A 25,463-nucleotide genomic window follows, 5' to 3' on the forward strand; every position below is an offset into this window, starting at 1 on the left:
AAAAAAAAAAAAAAAAAATTAAAAAACTCAAAAGGATGGGGAGGGCGCAGTTTAGAAGGCTTCCGCAGCTAGCCTCTTCGCGAGACTACATTTCCCAGAATGCCACACAAACTGCGCATGAACCGGAGGTTGATCGTATCCATTTCCGGCGCGAGGCCTCAGATAATCATGGCGGCCCTTAGAACTTCAATGTCGCTGTGGGGATTCGTGATAGGTTCTGGAGGCACGGAGCTGGCCTGTATCCGGTCCCGAACCCAGCTTCAGCCGGATGCTCTGTTCCAGCCGCTGCCTCTGCCCCTCGCGGTAGGGCTGCCTCGCCGTCGGCTCAGCTCTTCCGCCGGTAAGTGACTTGCCCGACCTCCTCTGCGTAGTTATCCATGAAGGCCTAGAAACTCTTTTTTTAGCTGGCGAAAACTACGTGGCAGCCCTTCTGGCTTTTTCCTCTGCGCAGTCTAAAACCAGTCAGCTTCAGTCTTTACGTGCAAAGTATGTCATCGCCCTCCGTTAAGCGTTCGCTCAGGTTCTAAGCTCCATTCCTTGTAAAGCACTGGGCTAAGCTCAGGGGGTACAGTGCGCTAAAGCTCTCCTCTGAGGGAGTGCAGAGCCCAAGGCGAACCAGCATTTGATTGATACTCGGGCTGTGCTGGGGGACGCACGTAGAGGAACGGTGGAAGGGCAGGAGGGGCTTCCTGAAAGACAAGACCGAAGCTGATCCCTGCCTTACTGGGCTAAAGGAGAACACAAGAGTCATTCCGAGTAGAGGGGATAGCATAGGCAAAAATCCGGAGAAAGAACGAACACAAGTATTTTGGGGGTAGGATTGATAAAGCATGATTATGGTTCGGGATCTAGATTTAGGAGGCAAAATCTTGTTTCCAAAGTTTCTGACTTGAGCATTGAATGGAGGCTAGTCCTTTTTGTACCAAACTGAAGAAAATTGTAGGAACAGTATTGGGGGTGGGGTGATGCCAGAGTAGATGAAGTGTGGAGATGGGAAGGGAGGCAGAATTAAACCTGTTTAGACACTAAATTTTAGATGCCTTTGAGAGCCTAGTATTCCATAGACAGTTAAATATAAATTGAAATCGGAATAAAAATATTAACTAAAGTTGGGTGAGAGGATGAGATTGGGCAGAGTAGTCCTGAGCACCTACAATGTGTTAAACGCTTTTAAGAGAACCTGGGTGCCAGAGATAAGACAGGGTTCTGGTCTTTAGAGACCACATCGTTTAAAGTGGGGGGAACACAGTGAAGCAAGCAAACCACCTTAGTTTTTCTCTAAAAGATGTTGGAAGTCATTGGTGAGTTCTAAACATTGTATCATCTTTACATTTTTAAAGAGGTTACTCTTAACTAATCTGTGTGGAGAATGTTTGTACGGGGGTCAGAAAGGAGGCAGTGAGGCTAGGCAAGGGTGATTTTGACTAGAGTAGTGGCAGTAGAAAAGGGCGGATTAAAAAGAGATGTAAGGGCTGGGCGTGGTGGCGCATGCCTGTAATCCCAGCACTGGGGAAGCTGAGGCAGGAGGATCGCTGTGAGTTCTAGACCAGCCTGGGCTACACAGTGAGTTCCAAGTCATTCTCAACTACATAGTGAGACACTGTCTCAAAAAACAAAACAAAACAAAAGTAAGGTATATAGGTGTGTGTTCTGTGTTGTCCTTTTTTTGGTAAAATGTAGCTCATGGTAATATTTGCTTGATAGGGTTGTTGTGAGCATGAAATGTATTCAGTATATACTTAGCTCAGTTAAGTTCTGGCACGTAGAAATTATCTAATAAATGTTAAGGGTTGTCATTTTACTACTGCTCTTGGCTGGACATGGTGGGTAAGGTTAAGTCAGGAATGTCTATAAGGTTTCTGGCCTGTATGACCTAATGGATGGTGCTGAAATAGGGAACAATAGGAAAAGCAGATTTGAGACAAGAGAAAGTTGATGAGTTCTGATTTGTCTGTACTGAAGGAAGTACAGTGAGGTGTTCATTAATTGGGTGGAAGATAGTCTGAGCTGGAGATTCAGATTTCATTCTCCAGCATGTCAGATTATTAAAGTCGTAGGAGGCAAAGTAATCATCCAGTGACAACATGAGAAAAGAGAAAAGAACATAGTTTAGAATCCTGTAGGAAACCAACATTTACAGGACAAGCAAGGGAAGAGGTGACTGGAAGCAAATGGTTTTTGTTTGTTTTGTAATGGAAGTGGAGGGAGAAATTACATAAAGGAATAGGTAGACTGTATGAGGCAGAATTGAAAAAAGATTGGAAAGTGAAAGCTTTAAAACCAGACAAACCTTGTTAAACCTAGCTCTGTCCCTTAATAGCTTGTTGTCTTTGGGTCAGCATTAGCATCATCATTTACAAAATTAGGGTGTCAATACCCGTTTTGTAGTTTTATATATGCATTCCGAATATGTGTGTTATCCTGGCTTAAGCAAATTTGAGGGCTAAGGATACAGCTCAGTAGTAGAGCACTTGCCTATTGTGCACAGCCCTGGTTTCCATACCCCACACTAGAACCAATCAGCCAGTCCCCCAAAAACAAACAAACAAAAACAAAGCAAACCCTACAAAATAGGAGACAAGTCTGTAAATGGTAACAGTCATTACTATTATTACATTATTTTTTTTCTTTTGCTTCCAACAGTAGACTCTTTTTGGCAGAGACTGTCCTTATAGTGAATGTTTAAAACTCTTTGTTTATTTGTTTATTTATTTATTATTTTGAGACAGTCCTTGCTATGTAGTTCAGACCGGCCTTGAACTCATGGCAGTCTTCCTGCCTCAGCCTCTGGAGTGCTGGGTTACAGACATGTACTACTATACCTGGCTTGTTCAGTAAATATTAAATGAAGTCGAATGAATGAATCTCATAGGTATTAGCATTATCCAGTTTCAAGTGGACACTGTACTTATGGTTTTAACTGATCACTTACTTTTCTATTTAGAGGTCTTGTTGGCTTGTCATTTTTGCTAGCTTCTTATTTACTAAAATCTATTTTAGCAGAATCTGGTATCTCACAGATCAAGAAACCTACATTTATGGATAAAGAAGTTCAAAGCATCCTTATCAAGATGACAGGATTGAACTTGGAGAAGATTTTTAAGCCAGCTATACAAAAGCTGAAGCCACCAACCTATAAACTAATGACCCAGGCACAGTTGGAAGAGGTATATAAACACAGGAATATTGTAGAATACCTTTCTTTAAAGGCTTAAACAAGATTTCCAGAGGCTGCTGCAGATGCTTATAGCTCTTTTCTACAAGCACTTATGAGGTAGACTAATGGCACAGAACTGAGAAATGAAATGTGAGTAGGCAGGCAGAGAGGGACCAGGAGCATGACCAGAACTGAGTTGACTGGGGTATGTGAGCCTGGTCTGGATGTCCAAGTACAGGCTCCTCCATGCTGTCAAACTACCCAGGGAACCTTCCTTTTTCTTGCCTGTTCCAACTTTTTTCCTATGGAAACACCACTATGAGCTACCCTGGGGTCTGAAACTTCAGTGAAATTATGAAATTGTGTTGAACAACTTCCTATTACAAGCACAGTACTTCCTGGAACCTTGAGTACTGAGTCTTTTGTGGAATACACTTTGATGTATGAATATGTGAAACATTAACATTCTTTCTAATTCCAGAGTAATTTATGGTCATAGCAAAATAATCAAGTAGCCCAGTATATCATGTGAAGCATGAAAGTTCCCTTTTCAACCAGAGGTAGCCATTGGTAGTAATGTTGTTTGGGTCAGTGTGGTCAGTAGATAAGAGTGTGGGCTCTAAAGTTGTGTTTCCTAGGTTCAAATCCTAGAGCTGTAGCTTCATAGCAACTTTTTTACACCTGTGTTCTCCTGGTTTCTCTTTCATGAAATGGAGATTACAGTAGCACCTCGCTCATAAAGTTGGTATGGGTATTAAGTGAGCAAATTACATTTGTTCAGAGTATTTGAACAATATCTGGCACATAGTAAACACTCAATAAATGCAATCCTTTATTTGAAGCAGATTTTGTAGTCTCACACTGTCACAGCATGATTAAGCCTGTAGCTGGTGTTCTCAGCCATACCACAGGCAAAGGCCAGCACCCACGAGTCCAAGTTTGGCTTCTCACTCACTAATTGTTGGCTATACCTTCCTTTCCTTGCAGTCTTTCAGGCATTTTTGATGAATGTTGGTTTTTATCAAATGATTCTTTTGGTCTGTAAGCTTGTGACTTTGCTTAAGAAATATTTTATTTTATTAGGCTACCAGAAAGGCAGTTGAAGCAGCTAAAGTGCGATTGAAAATGCCACCAGTTCTGGAAGAACGAACACCAATAAATGATGTGTTAGCAGAAGATAAGATTTTGGAAGGAATGGAAACAGCCAAATATGTGTTTACTGATATATCATATACCATACCACATCGGGTGAGTATACGTCTAAATGCAAAGTGACCTGTGTTTGAAATTTCATGTGAAGATAGGTCTGAGGGTTTTTGTAGTGGGGTCAGAAAGACCTGGCTGTGTGTGATGCTTCCAACCAGAATTCCTGTGATTGCATGAGACCTTTCTGGGAGATCCAGTATGAGGAAGATGAGAGGTGCAGACCAACCTCACGTCTTGATATTACCGTTTCCCTATAGATTGTGGACTCAGGGTATTTTAGATTGGCGGATGTGCTTAGAGAGACAAGGCACCTCTAGACAGAAATCCACTTCCCAAACCATAAATGGACAAAAATGTACAAGGTAGCAGAAGGAAATTCTTATTACCTAAGTCATACTGTTCCTTTGCTGAAACATTTTGGGAAGATGGAATTTAATCCTATTTATTCCTTGATGATGCTAAGAAACTCAAGACATCCCAGTGGATTTTTTTTTCTTTTTTTTTTTTTTTTGAGACAGGGAGATAGGGTCTCACTATAGTTGAGACTGACCTGGAACTCACTGGTCTCGAACTCACAGTGTTCTTTTTGCCTCAGCCTCCTGAGTGCTGGGATAACAGGAGTGCGCCACTACACCTGGTTAGTGGATTTTCACTTTACAGAATTTTCATTAAGAGTGACAGGTGTTTCTCAGATAGTTTTTAAATATCACTGCTTCTTTTGTTTTATTTTTATTCTCTTCTCTTCCATTGATTGCCAATTTTAAAGAACACTTTGGCATTTAAAGAATGTTTTATATATGAGACTTGCAAATAAAGAGTAATTTAAAGTTCAGCCAACAAAGTGCTTTAGAATACTATAGAATAATGAATTGTAGAAGGATGACTCCATATTAACCACTCTAATCATATATAATTATAGTTAGAAAACATGAATTCAGTTATATCCATTCCTGTACCAGCCCTCTGTGTTCCTGGCATGAACAAGGATCGCAGAATTTTCATTTTAATTCAAAATTTTTCTGTAAGTAGAATTTCAGTTAATTTTTGTGCTTTATTTTGTATTTGCAATGCTGTGAAGGCGGTTAGAGGAGTATTTTGGTAGCTTGAAAGAGAAAGAAACTTAGAATTCTGGTTTCTCAAATTACTAAAATCTTTTTGAGGAAGAATTTTTATATCTTTTTTATTTTGTACAGTGTTTGATGAAAGTGTTATTTTCTCCTCAGAACCCTTACAACTCTCAAGTAGAGCATATTATTTGTTAATTTATAAATTAATCAGGTGTGTATCATTTATCAGCTGTGTGTATAGCTCTTGTATGTCTTTCCAACTCTAGGTGTTAAAGAATTATTATCCACATTTCTTGCCCCTTTTTGCTTGTATAACAGTATGTGAGAAGTGTTAAGAATCTTGCACATAATAAATTGGCATATAAATGGTGCAAATAGTGGTTTAAATTCAGAGGACGAAGCATTTCAGTGGGCTGGGATTTGGCATTTGGAAGAGTGAAGAGACCAGAGGAGGTCTCTGACTGGACCAGCCAGTCTGATAGATTTATGTCTAATGTCGATATGAGAAATCAGAGGTGCAAAATTAAGACTGCACGTTCTTGAACAATGTGTTCCTGTTACCTTGATAAGTGTAGGTCATAGAGTGGTAAAATCTGTTTAGTTGAGAATGTGGGATAGGGAAGTGAAATACTTGAACCAGCCAGCTTCTATCACCGATCAGTTTTAGTTGGATCATTTTATGTATGAAACCCTCAACACCATAGTTGGTGCTAAATTTTTGGTTTCTGATGGTCAGTGGGATGGTAGTAATGAAGCATTAAACCTTGCCAACTGAGTCTTTTAAGGTTTAAAATTATCATTGAACTCCCATACTCAAGATTGCATTTTGCTTCCCAGTTGCATTATATATTGCAGATTGCAAATTGTTATTTTAAAAAGAGATCCCCAAACCCCAGCCACCAACTGGTACAGGTCTGTGGCCTCTCAGGAGCCAGACCTCACAGCGGGAGGTAAGTGGTAGATAAGTGAGAGAAACTTCATTTATATTTACAAGTGTTCCCCATCACTTGTGTTACTACCTGGGTTCTGCCTTCTGTCAGATTAGTGGCAGCATTAAATTCTCGTAGGAGCACAAACCTTACTGTGAACTGTACATGTACAGAAGGCATTAGGTTGCTGCTCCTTAAGAGAATCTCATAATAATAATAATAATAATAATAGAAATTAAGTGCACAATAAATGCAATGTACTAGACTCATCCCAAAACCATCTCTACCTCCCCACTGCATGGAAAAATTGTCTTCCACAAAACTGGTCTCTGATGCCAAAAAGTTTGTCAGCCAAGTTTGGAGACCTCTATAATGGACTTGGCGAAATGCAGAAACTAAACGTAAGTCCAAATAACTCATCCTTGATTGTTTTTCAGGAACGTTTTATTGTGGTAAGAGAACCAAGTGGCACACTACGCAAAGCTTCTTGGGAAGAACGGGATCGGATGATACAAATTTATTTCCCCAAAGAAGGTCGTAGGGTTTTACCACCAATAATTTTCAAGGAAGAAAACCTTAAGGTCAGGTGAATTGTGTTTTATATTCTAGACTCAGTGATGGTGATTTATTTGTTGAGCCATTTGGGTGTGGTGCTGCTTGGTGTTTTGCCTTGGTAAATACAGGTAAATGTTTCTAATGGTTACATGACTTTCTCTTCTTAGAGTCTTAGGTGGGATTTGGATTCAGTTGTGACCATTACAAAGCCCGTGTTGTTTCTGTATGCCTCTTGATGGGCACAAATGTGTCCTATGTATGGGTTTGCATCCCTGTCACCATGTCAGGACAGGTACTAAACTTTGTGTTCTTCTCATCTAATTCCATTTCTGCTGTGTGGTTTTAGACCATGTACAGTCAGGACCGGCATGTTGATGTCCTTAATCTTTGTGTTGCCCAGTTTGAGCCAGATTCTACTGAGTACATCAAGGTAGGTACATTTTACAGCTTCTGAAATAGAGATTAAAGTACAGTTATGAACAAGATTTTTAATGTAGCACACTTGAGTTTAGTTATAAGCTTTGTATAAAGTAGTGATGGTGAACCTTTTAAAGCTTTTGATGATAGCAAACAGTCTGCTGTGACACTCATGCATAGATTCACCACCAACAATATAGGCAGAAGGGAAGGAAAATATCTGAAAATTTATTGAATACAGATGTGTACCAGATACATATTTTATCCTCACAACAACCCTTAAGAATGAGGAGATTTAGGCTTGGTAATTAAGTAGCTTACTGACAGGTATATTGCTGTGTAAGTGGTAGGGTTTGGACCAAACAATGGCAAAGCTTGTTCTCTTAATTTACCATACTACAATAAAGTTACTTGCTATATTTTGACAAAGTGCAATGTGTGTGTCTTAAATATCTAAGTATGTATTCATTAGTACCGTTTATGTACTAAAGTACCTTAGTGTAAGGTGTTATCACAGGTAGTAAGGTAATGTCACAAACAAGGATAGGGTGTGTTGTGTCAAAGGCTACAGTCCAATAATGATTATGTGGAAGGATGCTACATAAGTAGGTGGATAATTATCACTTTATGTCTAAAATGTTAGGTGCTGAAAGGTCAGAGTATTTTCAGGAAAGGCTTTGTAGAAGTCTTATAAAGTATTCAGGAAGAGCTAGGAACACTGGCAGAGGAAGTTGGCCTGAGGAGAGGTGCTTCAGGTAGAACAGTAAAGAGCAATAGGCAGAAAATAACCAAGTATGCTTAAGACATTGTCAGTGATCTGGTTTACTTGACCATCTAATTTGTATGTAGGAGAGCATTCCAGATTAAGCAGGAAAGGTAGATGGGGCGGCTACCTCACTGGAGACCTTGATACTGGGCTGAGGAATATGTACTTATCAATAGGTCTTTGAAAGCCTTTTGAGCAGAGTTATGCCCTTACCAGATACATATTTTATCCTCATTTAAGAAGATGAGTCTGAAAGGAGAACTTAAGAAATGTCAGTAGAGTGGCATGGGTGAGCTGACGGGATGGGGCAGTTGATGGGAAAAAGGAAAAGTGAAAAAAGTGGTTTATTTTTTCCCTAGTGACCAAAAGGTGTGATAATTTATTTCCAGGGTCTGTATATATGAAATCAGTGCTTGTGTTTGGCTGTTGAAAGTTTGGCTATTGGTAAGGCTATAAAGGTTTGGTGTGACTTGCTTCACACTGCCACACACTTATGCAATGGGGAAGGCACAGATTTGCTGTCATCTCAACAAGTTCTTTCTTAACCCTTCTTGCCACCTAAGATGGGGTGTACCAGGGGTGGTCTACAGCTTACTAAATGACTCATTATAGTGGAGGCAGCTAAGTAAACCTGGTTTCATTCATACTTTCCTGGGCCAGCTCTCCACTAGTCAGTGTAAGTAGAGTAATGCTGCTCACTTTGTATTTTGCTGTTTTTGAAGGGTTGCATTTTATTCGGATAGGTTCATCACCAGACCTATGAAGATATCGATAAACATGGAAAATATGACCTTTTACGTTCAACAAGACACTTTGGTGGAATGGCCTGGTATTTTGTAAATAAGAAAAGGATTGATGGTTTGCTCATTGACCAGATTCAGAGAGATTTGTAAGTATGATCTTAGGAATCGTTTGTATTGCTGTAAATCTGTATTTAAGCTATGATCTTTTTCCAGTGTTAAATTGAAGCCTTCACTTGCCTCATTTTGTCTGGGTTTTTCCTTTTAGCATAACCAATTTTCTCAGGCTTTGCTTTTGTATTCACAAACAGGGTTAGTGTCTTAGTTATTTTTCTTGTTGAGACAAAACACCCAATACCAAAAGTTAAAGGAGGAAAGGTTTATTGTAGCTCACAATTTGTAGAGGTTTCAGTTCATAGTTGGCTGGCTCCAAGGTAGCGTGACAAGGCAGAGGGGCATCACAGAGGAGAAACAGTTTGTGATGGGCAGAAGACAGCAAAGCAGCAAAGTAGTGAAGCAGCAGCAGCCGGCCTGCCTTCTTTCTGTCCTTTGTATCCATCCAGGCTACTTGTCTTTTGGGTGGTGCCACCCACACCCAGGGTGGGCCTTCCCATTATCCACAATGCCAGACCAATCAGTGGACTAATTTAGTAATTGCATACCCTTAATTGCAGCATCATACACTCTAAGCTTTGGGGTACATCAAGACACAGCCATAGCATCTAGATACTTTGAAACTTACCTTTAGATCTGTGCAGTAGAATCTGAATATTGACTTTTCCTGGGCTCACTCACCAGTGCTCCTAAGAGCAGTGAACTTTCCAGCTCCTCAAAAGGGGATGAAATAGAAACTGTACAGAAGTAAATATAAGCTTTGCTGGGTGCTTGTTTTGTGGTAGAACTGTTTCTAGGCTTTTCAGTAAAAGTCATTTAACTTATAAAAGTACTTTTGTGTTTGAGAGCCCTTGTTTTCACAAGATTTTTAAGGCATCAAAAAGTTATTTTTCAGGATTGCATGAAACAAAGATCCTTTTATGTTAGCATCAAGCTGGTGTGCTCCAAGTTCCTAGCTGCCATCAGCAATCATGTAAGCATTTCTCTTTCTGTTGTGCTTTACAAGTACTGCAGTTTTTTTAATCATTAATTTCATCGGTACATTTTAGGTAAACAATATGATGACATTTATCATTGGGGATTTGTGCCTTTACGTGATACATCTTGGTTCTTATTTTTTTCCCCATTCCCCATCAACCTCTCCACCCCTCCCTATTTAAAAGACTTTGTTTCCTTCTTTTTTCCTTTTCTCATATTTATTTCTTTCCCCCACACCTCCCTTCTTCCCCTCTGGACCTTTTTTTTTTCCTATTTTACAGTATCTATTATACATTTTGATCCTTATTTACACTTTCGGTTTCCCACACCAGAGAAACTATTCAGTATTACATGTGTGTCCTATTTCACTTAAGAGTATGGCCTCTGTGTATCCATTTAGCTATAAATGTCTTGCAGTTTTAAAAAATAAATTGAAGGTTAGCAACAATCCTGCATTAAGCAGTTTTGTTGATGCTGTTTTCTAGATAATTATTAACATTTGTAGCAATAACATCTTTTTGATAAAGGCATTAAGGCATTTAGAATTGAAAGGTTTCAGTTTCTCTAAGCCCACATTTGGAAACAGCATCAGTTCTAGAAACAGCATTCCTAATGGTAAGGATTTCCAGGCCATCTCACTTCAGCGTGCTCTGTCATTCAGTTCAAAAGGCAGAAATATACCTCCATCCCCTATATGTAGGAGTGGTGGATTCTAGAAAGTGACGTGCTTTTATGTGCAGAAACAGTGACATCTCCCATAAATGAATTTTCTACTTTAAATTTTTCAAATGTAGGGCTGGGGATTTAGCTCAGTGGTTCTGCCACCTGCCTCGCAAGCACAAGGACCTGAGCTCGATCCCCAGTACCAAAAAAAAAAAAAAAAATCAAATGTAATCATTCTGAACTAAAACAATATTTTTGTGAAAAAGTAGAGCAACACAGAAATGTTTGAAAATTAAGTTACTAGGCATACTAATATGTGATACTGCCTTGGGACATGTGAAGCAGTTCCTGCGTACTGGAAGGGAGGTTTGAAAACTTAACCCCTCCTGCAGTATTTCGGAATGGGACATTGAGCTGACTGCAGATCTCCAGCTGAACGGTAGAGAGCACCATCTTTACTGGCAACAATTCAGTATGTGGACTTCTTTCAGACTCAAGTCTCACTATTGTTTTCTCATAGGGCCATGTGCCTAAACTATGGGTAGATACTTTACTACAACATCTGTTGGACTTTGTTAGATTATAACAAGCACAGATGTGTAATGATCTTTTTTTTTTTGTCTCTGAAAAGCCTAAAACAAGCATCTCTGGATTTTCAGTTTTCCCAAATGATAGCCTTTAGGGTAGATGGGACTTGGGGTTAGCCCAGAGTATATGTCTAATGTCATTGTGGCTTAAAGTTAACTGTGTCACTCATTGTCACCATGCTCTTTATCCTCCTGCTCAGGTAATGTCAGTGAGGGAGATCAGAGTGATAGTTGAGGGTAGCCTTATATTAGGGTATCCTCACCACCTCCCTTCCCAGTTTTTATACATTTTTTTTTTTCCCCTCCAGCTGGCAAATGGTCCTGAAGTTTTGACAGTGTGAGAAGACAGTGATTAGTTTGGGGCCTCTAGAAGTTTTTGTTTTTTTGGGGTTTTTTTTGTTTTGTTTTTTTTGGTACCAGGAATTGAACTCGGGTCCTTGCACTTGCAAGGCAGGCCACTGAACCACTGAGCTGAATCCCTGGCCCGCTAGAAGTTGTAATGTTGTTATAATGTGTGCATTTCTAAATAGGTAAGTGCAAACCAGAACTGAATTGTCATTTGTGCTTCATCAAAGTTAGGTTTGACACTAGACAGCTGATGTACAAGAATTTGGTTTTCCTTTAGCCTGATGTGCCTGATTCAAATTGGCTTTACCAGGATGTGAATTTTTTAACTTTGTCCCTGTGACTATTCAAGCGTTGTCTTTTCTTGGAATTGGTGGGGATCCTCTTCCAGTGGCACTTATCTGTTAATCCAGTCTCAGTGAGAACTGGTTAGCAGATACCATTAAAGGCAAGTGACTTTGAGAACCTTGTAACCACTAGCCTCCTGCTTTGTGAGGTGAAGCTGTAGTTGGATGACATCATTTCATGCTGATAAAGTGGGCTGGCTTGAAAATGAGCTGCTACTAGGAAGGTTGTTTCCGTGAGAAATGTTGTTTCCAAAAATATAGCTGTATTTGGAGATTTTCACAAATTTGGCACTTCCTAGTGACTCTTGCTGTACCTGCCTCACAGACTTGATGTGAGGACTAGTCAGTTTTCTGAAATTCTTTTGTTGGCACTAGTGCCCCCACAACCTGCTTCCATTTTCTCCTGGCCTGAGCAGTCTGAAATGTAATTTATCTTGAAGTTGGCACACACTTTATAGGACTGTGAAGCCAGTGAAGAAAACCCTTGGTAACAGTAAGCCCTTTCATTCTCAGAGCTGATGATGCCACCAGCTTGGTCCAGCTGTATCACATGCTCCATCCAGATGGCCCATCAGCTCAAGAGGCCAGAGAGCAGGCTGCTGAGGGAATAAATTTAATTAAGGTAAAGTCTTTTTCATACTGGCTGACTTGTGGTGGTAACTGAGTCTTAAAAGATGCAGAAAAAAGATGCAGAAATGAGTTGTATTTAATAGTAACTAAACAGATTTGTGAATACGGAACATTTGTGGTCTTGAAAACATCAGTATGATAATAGCCCCCATATTTCTCCATCCTGGACAATGCATTGAGTAGGGAGTATGCTGGAGTCTAGAGAGGTTCAGACAGTGCAGGTAGAAGGCCCTCATTCTTTGGAGTATATAAAGGGCCAAGCTGCATCTGAAGTGGTCACCAAGACAAGGTAAAAAGAGCTAGAGTAGGTCCCTAAAAGCACTTTCCTGTTCTCCAGTGTGGTCACAGAATATGGGAGATAGGTGCCAAGAAGAAGAGAAAGTGGAGGTGCTATACCAAGCCTTATTTCTCTTATCATTTGGGAACTACACACTGTTCCAAACCATGGGCTTACACAGATTTTCTGAAAATGATGTGTTAATATTTTTAGGAGAGGAAGGGGGAAGTCAATGTGTAATTCAGTTTCCTCTAATATAAAGAATAGATGTAGTTTTGTTGTACTGGCTTATATTGTAGTAATCCTTTTTTTTAAATCTATCACAAGCTTACTAAAGATAAAAATGACCAGTGACCACCCTAAGTAGAGAAACTATAGTACTAATCCTGATTTTCAGGGCTAAGCCAGATAAAGCAAAATGCTTTTGGACACTGTTTGAAGTGAAAAATGAATCTGCTAATTCTCATCTTCCAGATTTCTCTTTACCCTAATGCTTTTCAGTTTGATCTAGCAGGAAGTACAATGTTAAGAGTCTTACATTTTTTTTTTAAACAAGCTAAAAGAGACAACAGCTAATTCGGTATTTAGAAGTAATATTGCTTAACTGTGGGATGTTTTCCCATACATGTATGTTACTGCTTTATAAATGGGGGAAAACATTATAAAGGAAGGTATTAATTGGGATTGTTTCCTACTACAGAAACGTTAACGTCTTAAAACTTAGAATTTTATAAATAGTATGTGTCCCATTGCTTTAAAACTTTTTTTTTTTTTAAAACAGGTCTTTGCAAAAACAGAAGCACAGAGGGGTGCATATGTAGAATTAACACTTCAAACTTATCAAGAAGCATTCATTAGCCATTCTGCGGCTTCCTGAAAATACTTTAAAGTTATATTTTGTTTTATAAAAACTGCGTACTTGTCTCCTTTACAGTGAATGTTTAAGTTTAAAAATGTCAGAATTAAAAGTACTGATTTGTAATTTTCTATAACAACTTTGCTTTTAAAATTTCAGATTGTGTCTCTGACAAAAAAATACAAAGAATAACTTGTTACCCAACTCACTTTTCTAGGCTGCCAGGGAATGAATATTTCTGAATACCTGATTATGAATTTCTCTGATGATGTTAGACAAGTGCAAAGTTAAGAAAAAGAATAAAAGTCTGCCTTTTCTGTGGTATCAAACCAGGTATCACTTAATTGGTAATACAGATGCAGCCTGGCTTTCTGAGATCAGAATAGGGGTTGTAGGTATATAATAGTTACAGTCATCATTGGGTTCTTGTACCTTTACATGACATATCTTGGTTCTTATTTTTCCTCATTTCACTGCCCTCCCTTCACTACTTACAGATTTTTTTTTTCCTTTTCTTTTTTTTTTTCCTTCTTAGCTTTCCCCTACCCCTCCCACTTCCCTGAAGTTTTAGGTTTTGAATCTAGAAATGGGTAACTACTAGACAAACTCTGGATAAGTCCATCCAAGCTACATAGACTGAGTATAATATGAAATTAAAAGGGTTTAAATAATGCCAGTATGGGAATCCACTTCTCAGAACTGTGATAGATAATTGAAGAATGAAGATTTAGTTATGCAGAGAAAAGCATGTGAGGCTGAGTCCTATGTAAGGTATTGTTTTTGCTCAGCCTTCTAAAACTAGAAGTCTGTTTTTATTATTCACAAAGTAAACAAGTATCATTGATTCTAAGGATTTTGAGTGACAGTATGAAAAAAAACAAAGCTCATGTCTGTTTTACTGTGGAAAACAGTATTTTAAATGCGTACATAATAAATGCCTCTTAAGGTGAGGAGGCATTCTGCTCCCATTGGTCCACAGCATTTCCATATAAAAATTTAAGGAGTTTCTGTTTGTTTCAAGCATTGTGGACAGGGTAATGACCAATATCTATATATAATAATGATCTATTTACTCAAGTAAATGGAAAATTATGTTCAGTCATCTAGCATATCTTCATCCAGATTGATATCTGTTGTATCAATATCTTCTAATTCCAAATTATCCAAGTCTACTTCTAGTTCCAGTAAGCTCTGAAAATAAAAGCAAGAGAGTGATGAAGTTTACTGTCAAAGAAAAGTTACCTGGTTCACCATCAAAGAAAGAACCAAAATTTGCCTAATGGTCAAAGAGCATCTTCTCAGTTCAGGGCCCCAACTACGAAACTCTCCCGCTCATTGCATCACTTAAACCACCGTTGCCAGCAAGGCTTACATGTGTTCACTGGATGGCAGGGGAGGGGAGGGGTTGGATGATGTCTAGTTTACCTTTTCTTCTTTGTTGGCTGTTTGGGAAGCCACAATGACTGGAGTAGGGGAAGCAGGTTTCTCATCAGGTTCCTGGAAGCACAAGTACAGATACATATGAAGACAAAAGAATTGGTTCAGAAATTTAAATTCTTCCCCCCAAGGCAAGGAAGACAAGGGTTAGGAAGTAGGGGACAGTACTTAAAAAATCTACGGTCTCAGCCAAATTATGACATGTGGCACCCTACTGACCTGCTGAGCTACAGATCTTGAGGGTTGAAAGCCTTTTGCCTCCTCCATGACATTTCTCTCTTCATTTGGCTATCAAACAATAAAAAATGATGAAATAAAATATTTTGAAATCATAACTAATCAGGTAACTTGGGCTAAATCATGGGTATTAGCTCAACCCAACAATAGTGTTATTTACCACAGTTCAAAATCTGAGGTCACAAATGCAATTCCACCCTGTGGTCACACTGAAGCTTGGCACCTGGCTACGCACCGTGACAAGTGGGTATTGCTTGGCTGGCCACAGATCAGCCTGTGTTTCCTTCACCCGTTCTTCAACAACAAAGGCCTCTTTTAATCCAGGGAAAAGGTTTTCATACTCTGTAGGGTCAGCAAGGGATTCTGCTGCTTTCTGATTGACTTTTGAGAGATTCTCTCTCCACAGTTTGACTACCCTATTATAAACATGGAACCAAAGAAAGACTAAATTAAGTGTGCTCTGTTTTCATGTGAAACACTTCTTCCTACAATTAAAGTTGTACCTTGAAACTTGACTGGGTAAGTAAGTTCGGGCTAGGAAAGCAGCTTCTGGCAGTCGTCCTGTTCTAATCAAGAGCTCTAAGCAAGCATCAAGCCTAGTGATGAAAAAGATAAAGGCTGTCACAATGATACATAACATCTGAAAGATACACAGATGTAATGCTGCAAAGTCAAACCTTCCTCAACTGCCCTCATTATTTGCCTTTTTACTGAGCTGTTTACTTGTCTTACATGGTGTTTCATAAAAATCAGCGGACTCCAGGGATATGAGATAAGACAGCTTTTGTAACCACTTTTAACCTACTTAACTTACTTTTAACAACTCTAAGAACCTAAATGGGCTCTGAAGAAGAGTTAATTAAGATGGGATTAGCAAATTTCAAAGACCAGGGTATTTACCTGACATTCAGGTACAACTGGAGTTCAATGGCCTGCTGCAGCCAGACAATAAAATACCTCAGCCATTACCTGATGGCTGCTGAGAAGGGTTTAATATTTCTCCCACTCTGAACATCCCATTTAGCTCACATATTGAGACCAAATGTTATACAGCACCCTGTGATAAAGGTGAGTGCCGGCAAGGTAGCAATGTCCTCTTCCCATTGTCATACTATTCATACCTCTTGGCCATCCATCAGCTTTCTCTTCAGAATTTATTTTTCACATCTCTCTCCAAAAGCCATCTTCAAAGTCAATGTACAAATACTTTTTGTTTTGGTTTTTTTGAGACATAATCTTGCTATGTAGTTCAGGCTAGCCTTGAGCTCACTATGTAGTCCAAGCTGGCCTCAAACTCAGTCCTTACCTACTCCACATCCAGACTGCTGGGACTACAAGTGTGCCACCACTTCCACTACAAATAGTGCTTTTAATTACTGTGCACAGAGTCTTGTAGACCTTGGAGTAATACTTACTTGCCCTGTAAAAAGTAGCTCATGAAGGCTACGTTATTTTTGCCATCTTTCTCTGCACCCTCTGCTAGCTTGTTCACCATAGTAGCATTTCCAGAGGCTGTGGCCAAAAGCAACAGACCACCATAATCCTGGGCATGGTGCAGGCACTCTTGGGCTAGGCCAAACTGACATTTACTGATGGCAAGCTCAGCAAGTTGTTTCCACTTCTGTTCTGACTGTGAGGAAGAGTTTTCAAGTTAAAGCATCTTTGGAAATACAGTTCCAACATCAAAATTACTCCATTATTGTGAACATTACTGTGCTAAAATGAAAGACAGATATTGAGCTACGCTTACTAAGTCAACTCTATCAGTTGAACTAAAAATATAAATACATAAATACTAAGGAAGTAAAAATTATTCACAAAATTTAATGATGCATGAAAAATAAAGCTAATATTTTTATTTTCTAATTACACAGTAAAAGTAACCCATCTAACAAGTTTCAAGTTAGATTGCAGTTATTTTAATGTGTAAATTTAGTACCACTTCTGAAAGAGTAGAAAATTACATGTGTAAATAATTTCTGTCATTTGTAACATCAGAAATCAAAATGCTATTTAACATAGCTAAAATTTATTTCACCCATCAATTTAACAGTTAATGTTGGACTTAACACAATTGGGATCATGCAATACATAAATATGTATAAAATTGTCATGAAGCTGTTTCAAAATGTCAGAACCTTTTAAAACCAGCATCTTGCTAGTTTGGGATTTGGCAAATCATTTTTTGTCCGTGCTCAGACTTTCCAGGCTACTTTATTTACTACCTTAAATTACTTACTCTTGAAAAATAAATCTCACCTAAGATGGGAAAATACGTCTTAAAAAAAAATCATATGCTAAGATTATCATGAATATAATCCATTTAATTTATGCAACAATTAATAATGCATCTTTGAAAAATACCAAAAAAAGTATCACCAAAATGAGTCACTAATTTCCACCTGAAAAACCCAACTACCAAAACATTCCAACAAACATGCAGAAGTACTACTGACTTTTCCATTAGTTATGAGAATCCATGAATTAGTACTTACTTCTGCCTCCACTGCTAACTGGTATGCAATTTTTAACTCTCCAAGCTGAAGAGCTAGCTCAAAACGATGCTCAGGATCTGTAGATACTGTAAGAGCCTGCTGCTTGAAACCCTGCCCAGATTTAGAAAAAGAAAAAACAATATATGTATGTGTGATTTGTGCATACAAAAATGTGTCTACATAAAATAGAGTGCAAATATATAAGGAAATCATCCATTTCCTTTTCAGGGGAAAAAACCCCTTGATGACGTAGAATTAAAAGTAACTGCTATAGGAAGGTAAGAATTAGGAGTCATTAATTAGACAGTACAAACCTTGCAGCTAAAACATTCATCACATGTCTAAGGTTCAGATAATGGCAGCTGGCTTAATTTAAGATAAAACTAAAATTAAAAATAGGAATGACAAGGGATTTTGAAATGTTAAAGAGTCACTACATAAGAAATGAAACTGTAAACGCAGTTTGTAGTAATCTCAATGAAGCAGGACCTTAAAGATCATCTAGTCTAGTCCTCATTTTACAGATGGGATTATTGGGAACAAATAAGTAAAGAAAAGGGAGGCAAATATAATAACCTTCCAAGTGCCTTTCATCTGTAGGCCATTTAGCAAACATTTTGTATTCTGGCCCAGACACTGGTCAGCTGTCATCCCTATACCTTTAGTGTTGACCTCATGTCCAATTCATTCATCAGCAAGTATCCCAAAGGACAGAAAGCCTACAATTTTTTTGCACGCTCTAATCCATTAGGAACAGGCTTTAAAATCAACCAAGAACTACTAAATTAGCTTCTCCAACAGTACTGTTTTGTGTGTGTGTGTGTGTGTGTGTGTGGTGCTCTAAGGTCAAGTTTTTTGACTATTAGGGATATGGTGGTGTGTCAGAGGAAAAGCTCAGGGCTAATTAACCTCTTCCTCAAACTGAAGGAAAATGCTCAGCCTGGGACGGCCAGGATAGAGAACCCAGGGAGCTTTCAGAGTTCAGTTCTGTTCAGCTAGAATTTCAGGACTGTTTTATTCTGTCTGAAATGTTCTAACTTCAGATTATCAAACTCACCTCTATCCATCTATGAGTACAATGTGATCAGACATTCTAAATAAAATGAATCACTTCACTAACACTGATGTGGACAGCATAAAACCTAACAGTCAAAGACAGAAGATCTTTGGAACTATGTAGGCAAGGGCAGATCACATTAAATGAGGTGGGGTAAATATACAAACTTGTTTCCCCTCAAATCATCACCAAAATGACACTAAGGAACTTAAATATTTTTAAAGGCATAAACTCTCAAGGATATACTAGAAAAGGAGAAACATGAGTAACAATGTTTTGGAAGATAACTAGTAGAGTACGACGGTAGCACAAATCTTAAAATCCTCAAATCAGGAGTGAAAACAGCATAGAAATAACCTGATTCCCACCTCAGAATTGCTAACAGTGTATCAAGAAGGGCAGTGGTAAAACAAACAAAAAAACTACCTAAAATTGTTTGATATTCCAGATCTACTTCTGTCCCTCCTATCCCAACACACAAGGAAACCAGGTCTGTTCTTTAGACTTACTTAACTATAGAGGGCCTGAAAGATACTCAGCACAACCCAGGAGGCAGGAGTATTGAAAATCAAAGGAAAACAGGAGGTTGTGAGAATGGATATGGAAACTAAATGAAATCCTAAATTCTGAGACTTCCAGCTGTCTTCTACTCAGCCCCCAGAATGATGATAACTGGGGAGCTTCTCTTTAAAACCTAACCATCCCAAGAAGGGAGAAATGAAAAGTACTAAAATGTCAATCCCTCGAAGGTTATACATTACCTAGAACAATGCCAGGTATACTTGTGCTTGTTAAACCCATTAAATGAATATATGAAAAGTGATTAGATGAAGATACTGAGATGGAGGTTCTCCTAGTCAAGTGGCAGCTACTTCACTTACTGTGAAGTCCACATCCAACAGGTCCTACTACAAACTTAGATCTGCAGATCTACTTCTTATACCTTCCTCTTAAATGAGGGTCCAAGGATCATCAGACACCTAAGGAAAATCTCTTTAACAGGAGAGATCAACCCAAATCAATTTAAAAAAAAATTGAAGGGAACATACCATGTAGAAGGAAAAGATAACTTCTGAACTACAAACAAAATTATTCAGCCTGGCATGGTAGCATATCTGTAATCCTAGCACTCTTGGAAGCTCAGGCAGAGGAAAAAACAGCCTACACAACTTTATACAACTTAGGGAAACCTATTCCCAAAAATTAATAAAAGGGCTCAGGATGTACCTCTGCACAAAGATTCAATCTCCAGTTAAAATTTTTTTCCCAGGAAAATAGAAAACATCAGTGTGATAGGTCTAACACGAGTAACACAAAAAGAATACACAAAATAGGAAAGAAATCACAGAATGATAATATGAAAATCTTTAGAAATGAAGAATGCATTTTCTATTAAAAGAGCTCATCTAATACCCAGCTGAATGAAAGAAAACATTTTAGAATAATAACCAGGACAAGATCCAAAAAGCTTCCAGAGAAAAAACAGGTCATGCACCAACAATCAGGAATAAAAATGCTTTTACACTTCAACAATAACTAGAAGCTAGAAGGCCTTCAAAATTCTGAGAGAAAATTACCTTTAACATAGAATTCTACACTGTTGAATGGTCAAATATTTTTACAGTAGAAAAATAGCATTTTCAGATACCGAATGTTATAAAAAACACCTCCATGATTAAATGCTTCCTAAGCAAAGTACTGAAGGAAATACTACACCAAAATGCAGGAAAAAACCAGGAAAGATGATGAGATATAGGCAACAATAGATTCAACTCAAGCAAGGAGCAAAAGCCCCAACATGATGGTAAGGGGATATCCATGAGTGGAAATACAGTTTGGTCTGAGGCAGACTAAACAAAATGAAAGGAAATATGGAGAGCCAACAAAGTCTACTGAGAATTTATCATATGTATATAGAAAATTAAGCAAAGAAAAAAGCCAGCAATTATAAATTTCAGGGAAAACACGTGATTATAGGAAAGGAAGTACATCATATGGCTCAGATGTGAACAGGTATATACAGCCGTAATAACAAACATCAAATGCCAATCTAACTGAAATTATGATGCAACTATTCTGGGAGGATAAGTGGTAAAAGAGTGGTATAATGCAGTAGATGGAGGAGGAAGAAAGCTAAACCCTCATCTACAGAATCAGCAGTAGTAAGAAATGCCTAAAGCCGAAAAATGAAGAAACTGCTTATTGCTCCTGCATGTTATATAGAGATATGGAAATAATGTACCAAAAGAATCAGGTAAAAGAATTAAAAGCAATTACTTCTAGGAATAGAAAGGGGACAGGGGAAAGAAGAGGAGCCTGCTTTTTCTTAAGCTTTGCAGAACTACTCTATACAGTGTGCTTTGACTTAAAATTTTTTACATTAAGAAAAGGCATGTTGGGCCTGGGATTTAGCTCAGTGGTGCCTCACAAGTGCAACATCCTGAGTTTGATCCCTGGTCCAAAAAAGAAAAGAAAAGAAAAGAAAAGAAAAAGGCATGTTGATGGTGGTAAATTTCATGTTATGTGCATTTTGCCACAATTTAAAAAAGGGAAAAAGGCAGATGAGATACAAAAATGCCACGTCGAAATAAAAATATTAGAGACTGGAAAAGAGATATATATATACACAGATAAGACTGGTCAATCACACCAACATTTAAGGGGATACTAAGGACACTGAGAAAGGAGCACGAAGACTATAAGGAGATTGTACTATATGCTGTACAAGTACCTTAAAATGACAAGAGAAATTACACCTTCACAAGAAATTTAATGGTGATTATAAAATAACATTTTAAAAATCCATACTAATATTCTTTTAAATTGATGGCTTTAAAAATCAAAGAAAAAAAGCCGCTTACCTGCTTTTCCAAAAAGTGTGCAACTCTGGTCCTCTGTTCTTTTGGAATGGTAGGAAGGACCTTGTCAGCCATGCTAAAATCCCTCCTCATGACAGCTGTTTGGTATTCCAGAACTGAAACCAGCAAGGAGTAACTTACGATGTTTAATTCTTTATCACCCAGATAAAGCCTATTATCTTTAGGAATATAGCCCAGGAGATACATTGTCCTACAAGAGAAGTAGACACTAAATCAGAAGTCCAAATCTATGTGCAAAAGCTCAAGCATAAGCATAAGCATGCACACACATGTATACATACACACACACACACACACACACACACACACACACACACACACACCTTGCTTCTAGCTCAAAATATTTCCATTTGATTAATGCAATTTTGGTTAATGACAGGCAACCTACTAAAACCAGAACCTGGAAAAATCAATCTATTATTGCTACAAGCCATTTTGCTTTAAAAGCACACTTTAAAATTTAGGGTGCTTATGACAAAATCAAAACAATACTCAGCTACCTGTCCAAGTGAGCAATGGTGACTATTTCTCCTCCAACATAGTAATTTAATCTGTTCACAGAACTTGTGTAAATGAAACAGTCGCCCACCCATAGCCCTGTTTTTACAATTTCCTGAATTTCACCCAGAACCTGTAGAAAGAAAATAAAGACTATTATTAACTTATCCAACTTTAGAAATCTAACAATAACAAGAAGCTAAATATATTCAAGGGTGATAAGGTAAAAAATAATGGATGCAAAATAAAATACTATTTCAAGAAAGAAAATATTTCCTTAGCATTTGTATCTTCTTTGTTTTTGGTACCAGAGATCGAACTCAGGACTTTGAGCTTGCCATGCAGGCATGGCACTACTGAGCCAAATTCCCACTGCTGTATCTTCTTTCTTCAAAGACAGTTTTAAACCACATAACAGTCAACTAAGAATCTATGAGTTAAAAGAATATTAACTTAAATCCCCTAATACATTTGAAACTAGAATATTAAGTGTTTCATAAGATCTTGTAGGACATCTCCACAATGGGTGATTTACTTTTAACATTTTACAGCTAATTTAAAACTGACTAAACAGTCTTAGAACCAAAACTATTTCAGATTTCCTCACTGGAAGATATCAGAGTAAGTCTAAAGATTTCCTAAGACCAAAGCAGAAATTTTTTAAACATATTTACTTTCAGATTCTGTCTTTTGAAACAAGATTTTTAATTTTTCACATTTCATCAGTACCACTTAAATACTTGCTCTGCAAATCTAATTTATAATAAAATGCTAAAATCTGTGGTCCATTGTAAGAATACAGACTGCTTAAAAACAAAGCTAAAGTTGTGTTGATGCAATCACCTCAAAGGCATCTTCAATGCCATCTTCAGTAACTCCCTCATGTGTTTCCTGTGCAGCCAAGACTTTTTCTGACAGATACTTAAGGATAAAAAATGACTCCTCAGTGGCAATACAGACTAGTTCTCCAGAATCAGACCAGAAAATCTGTAACACAACAAATATTGACAATTGATTTGAATTTCTGAGTGGACACAACAAACTGCAGATACTTTGTTTCTTATAAGAATAATCTTATAATGTAATAATCATGCACTTAACAATTTTATGTAGAATACTTCTACATATATTTGGAAGGTCAGACAGGGCAGGGATATTCTATTTGGCCTAACAATGGGAAGAGCAGTGGAAAACAGAAGAGTTGTCAGAACCACTGGATGTGTGTAATTTTGAGAAGCAGTAACAATCTATTCAGAGCCTTTTTATTTTTATTTTTCCTAATCACTTCCCCTAAAGAAATTTCAGAGATATAGTGTATATCTTTTAAAACACACACATACAAAATGCAAATATATATACATATATATATATATATGTATATATATGGTACATATATACATATATCTATGCTTTATACATAGAGTAAAGCCCCTCACCACTAATTTTTTTCCCCTCTTGGGGCCACTATCACCACACTCTACAGGACAGAACTAGTACCACAGGAAGGTTAGTTTGTCTCTCCAAAAGCTAAGTTTCCTGAAAGTGAAAGCTATCAAAGCAGCAGGCACTGATGGTCCCCTGAACTTTGAGCAGCCTTCATCAAGTAAGTGTGGAAAAGCTTTCTGAATCAGGTGGGAGTTTTTCAGGCCTTTCCAAGTTAAGAATCTCCTGATTTCTTGTCTTTAAAGCTTTCTTATTCTGTCAAAAGCCACTTAAAATGTCACTTGAAATTTGTATAAATTTTTATACTTTTCAAATATCTGTTTACTGCTCCATTCAACTAACACAATCCTGATTTTCTGAGCAACACTAAGGTACATGGCACTGGATTCAACACAATGAAATGGACAGCAGGGTATAAGGACACGACTTGGCTTCAGGGACCCAAAACTCATCACTCATTCCAAAAACAGTGGAGGGAAAGCTCACATGTTTGGGCTGAATTTCAATTCTGCGTATGAGTTCCGTGTTGTCCCAGTCATAGAAGGCTAATCCATTTACAGATCTGACACCCAACAAGAAGCCTCCATAGATACCTTAAAAGAGTATAAAAAGATCTTGCTTAGGTATTTTTGAGCCATTACAAAGGTTCTATAAATAAAAGTTAATAGCACTCACTTTCTGCTCCAAAGTCCGGTTTAAATGATTTTTTTTCCTTAAAGTTCTTAAATATTTTTACAACACTGTTGCTCTCTCTTATGGCATATCTGAGGGGAAAATACAGAAGGCAAATATAGCATATTATATACTAAACCATAATACCACCAAATATTAGAAAAATCTTCAAATATTTTTGAGTTATTAATCATATAAAATATAAAGGAATATTAAAGGAATACTCATGGATGTATTTTTTCCTAGGATATCAGAGAAATGTAAAGAGAACTCTTTACAGTTAGAAAAAATATAAGGAATGGGACATACTATGTATTACATGATTAGGCTTACAAACTACTTTAGAAATTGGAAATCACCCAAGTGTTCAACAGGTTAGACAAATTATGGTCTAGTCGTATGATGGAATACTATTTTGCAAATAATGTAAAAAATTACTGATATAAGCAACATGAATGAATCTCATTAACAATATGCTGAGCAAAATAAGCCAGACACAAGAGTGTATACTACATGATTCCATTACATTAAATTCCAAAGACAAATCTATACGTTGATAAAAAGCAGACCTGTGTTTGTCTGGGTGGGAGGAGGGTGGTCTGACTATTAAAGAGAAATAAGTGTAGGGGGGAGAAATGATATTCTATATCTTGACTGTGTTTGGGGTAAGATTATACATATTTGTCCAAATCCACTGAATGTATGGTTAGAATTGTACATTTTGTTTTATATCAATTATAACTCTATTAATAAAGTTGATTTTTAAAAGTTAAGAAAAACTGACAAGCAGATCATTAGTCAGCTTTTTGTTCATCAGCAGGAAATTAATCCAGAAGCCATGACTATGACTGGACATTAAAGCTGTGAGAGAAGTGACCTACGGAGTGCTTTGCTTAGGAAAAAAAAATGAAGTGGAGGTGGGGAACATCAAGAAAATCAGTTTTTTAAAATAAACAATAAAGTTCTCATTAAGATAACATGACAGGGTCGGGGATTTAGCTCAGCGGTTCGGTGGCCTGCCTTGCAAGTGCAAGGATCTGAGTTCAATCCCCGGTACCAAAAAGAAAAAAAAAAAAACATGACAACAAAGCATCTCCCCCACGTAACTCAT

The 25,463-nt window shown here is 37.8% G+C and overlaps 2 protein-coding genes across 3 annotated transcripts in view; one reads left to right on the forward strand and one right to left on the reverse strand.

The window, feature by feature from the left end:
- Nucleotides 1-143: 143 nt before the first annotated feature.
- On the forward strand, nucleotides 144-14,092 carry Mrps22 (mitochondrial ribosomal protein S22). 2 transcript variants are annotated; one of them, XM_010625588.2, is made up of 8 exons: nucleotides 144-340; nucleotides 3,001-3,167; nucleotides 4,241-4,405; nucleotides 6,797-6,940; nucleotides 7,261-7,344; nucleotides 8,841-8,986; nucleotides 12,385-12,493; nucleotides 13,560-14,092. In XM_010625588.2, exons 1-8 carry the CDS (start codon nucleotides 169-171, stop codon nucleotides 13,653-13,655), a joined length of 1,083 nt encoding a protein of 360 aa, XP_010623890.1. In that variant the 5' UTR covers nucleotides 144-168; the 3' UTR covers nucleotides 13,656-14,092. The 2 variants fall into 2 exon arrangements, with proteins under 2 accessions (XP_010623890.1, XP_010623891.1); XM_010625589.2 differs by having other exon boundaries at nucleotides 3,004-3,167.
- A 55-nt stretch (nucleotides 14,093-14,147) lies between these two features.
- Nucleotides 14,148-25,463, reverse strand: part of Copb2 (COPI coat complex subunit beta 2) — a 27,890-nt gene continuing 16,574 nt past the window's right edge. The window contains exons 11-22 of the mRNA XM_033759469.1: nucleotides 24,356-24,444; nucleotides 24,167-24,273; nucleotides 23,081-23,224; nucleotides 22,240-22,370; nucleotides 21,722-21,929; nucleotides 17,804-17,914; nucleotides 16,724-16,938; nucleotides 15,812-15,904; nucleotides 15,544-15,724; nucleotides 15,291-15,359; nucleotides 15,060-15,131; nucleotides 14,148-14,825 (exon numbers count right to left, since the gene is read on the reverse strand). Of these exons, the coding sequence (XP_033615360.1) occupies nucleotides 14,730-14,825; nucleotides 15,060-15,131; nucleotides 15,291-15,359; nucleotides 15,544-15,724; nucleotides 15,812-15,904; nucleotides 16,724-16,938; nucleotides 17,804-17,914; nucleotides 21,722-21,929; nucleotides 22,240-22,370; nucleotides 23,081-23,224; nucleotides 24,167-24,273; nucleotides 24,356-24,444 (1,516 nt within the window). The 3' untranslated portion in view covers nucleotides 14,148-14,729. The remainder of the gene's footprint in view (nucleotides 14,826-15,059; nucleotides 15,132-15,290; nucleotides 15,360-15,543; nucleotides 15,725-15,811; nucleotides 15,905-16,723; nucleotides 16,939-17,803; nucleotides 17,915-21,721; nucleotides 21,930-22,239; nucleotides 22,371-23,080; nucleotides 23,225-24,166; nucleotides 24,274-24,355; nucleotides 24,445-25,463) is intronic.

This window comes from Fukomys damarensis, unplaced genomic scaffold, assembly GCF_012274545.1.
Source record: "Fukomys damarensis isolate Sample0158 unplaced genomic scaffold, DMR_v1.0_HiC HiC_scaffold_37, whole genome shotgun sequence".
NCBI lineage: Eukaryota > Metazoa > Chordata > Mammalia > Rodentia > Bathyergidae > Fukomys > Fukomys damarensis.

What these genes read in the sequence shown, in the direction of transcription:
- Mrps22 (XM_010625588.2), top strand. Translation starts at nt 169, where the DNA reads ATGGCGGCCCTTAGAACTTCAATGTCGCTGTGGGGATTCGTGATAGGT. An exon ending in ATTCTACTGAGTACATCAAG is followed by an intron (nt 7,345 to 8,840) that starts GTAGGTACATTT and finishes TTATTCGGATAG; the next exon opens with GTTCATCACCAGACCTATGA. An exon ending in AGGGAATAAATTTAATTAAG is followed by an intron (nt 12,494 to 13,559) that starts GTAAAGTCTTTT and finishes TTTTTAAAACAG; the next exon opens with GTCTTTGCAAAAACAGAAGC.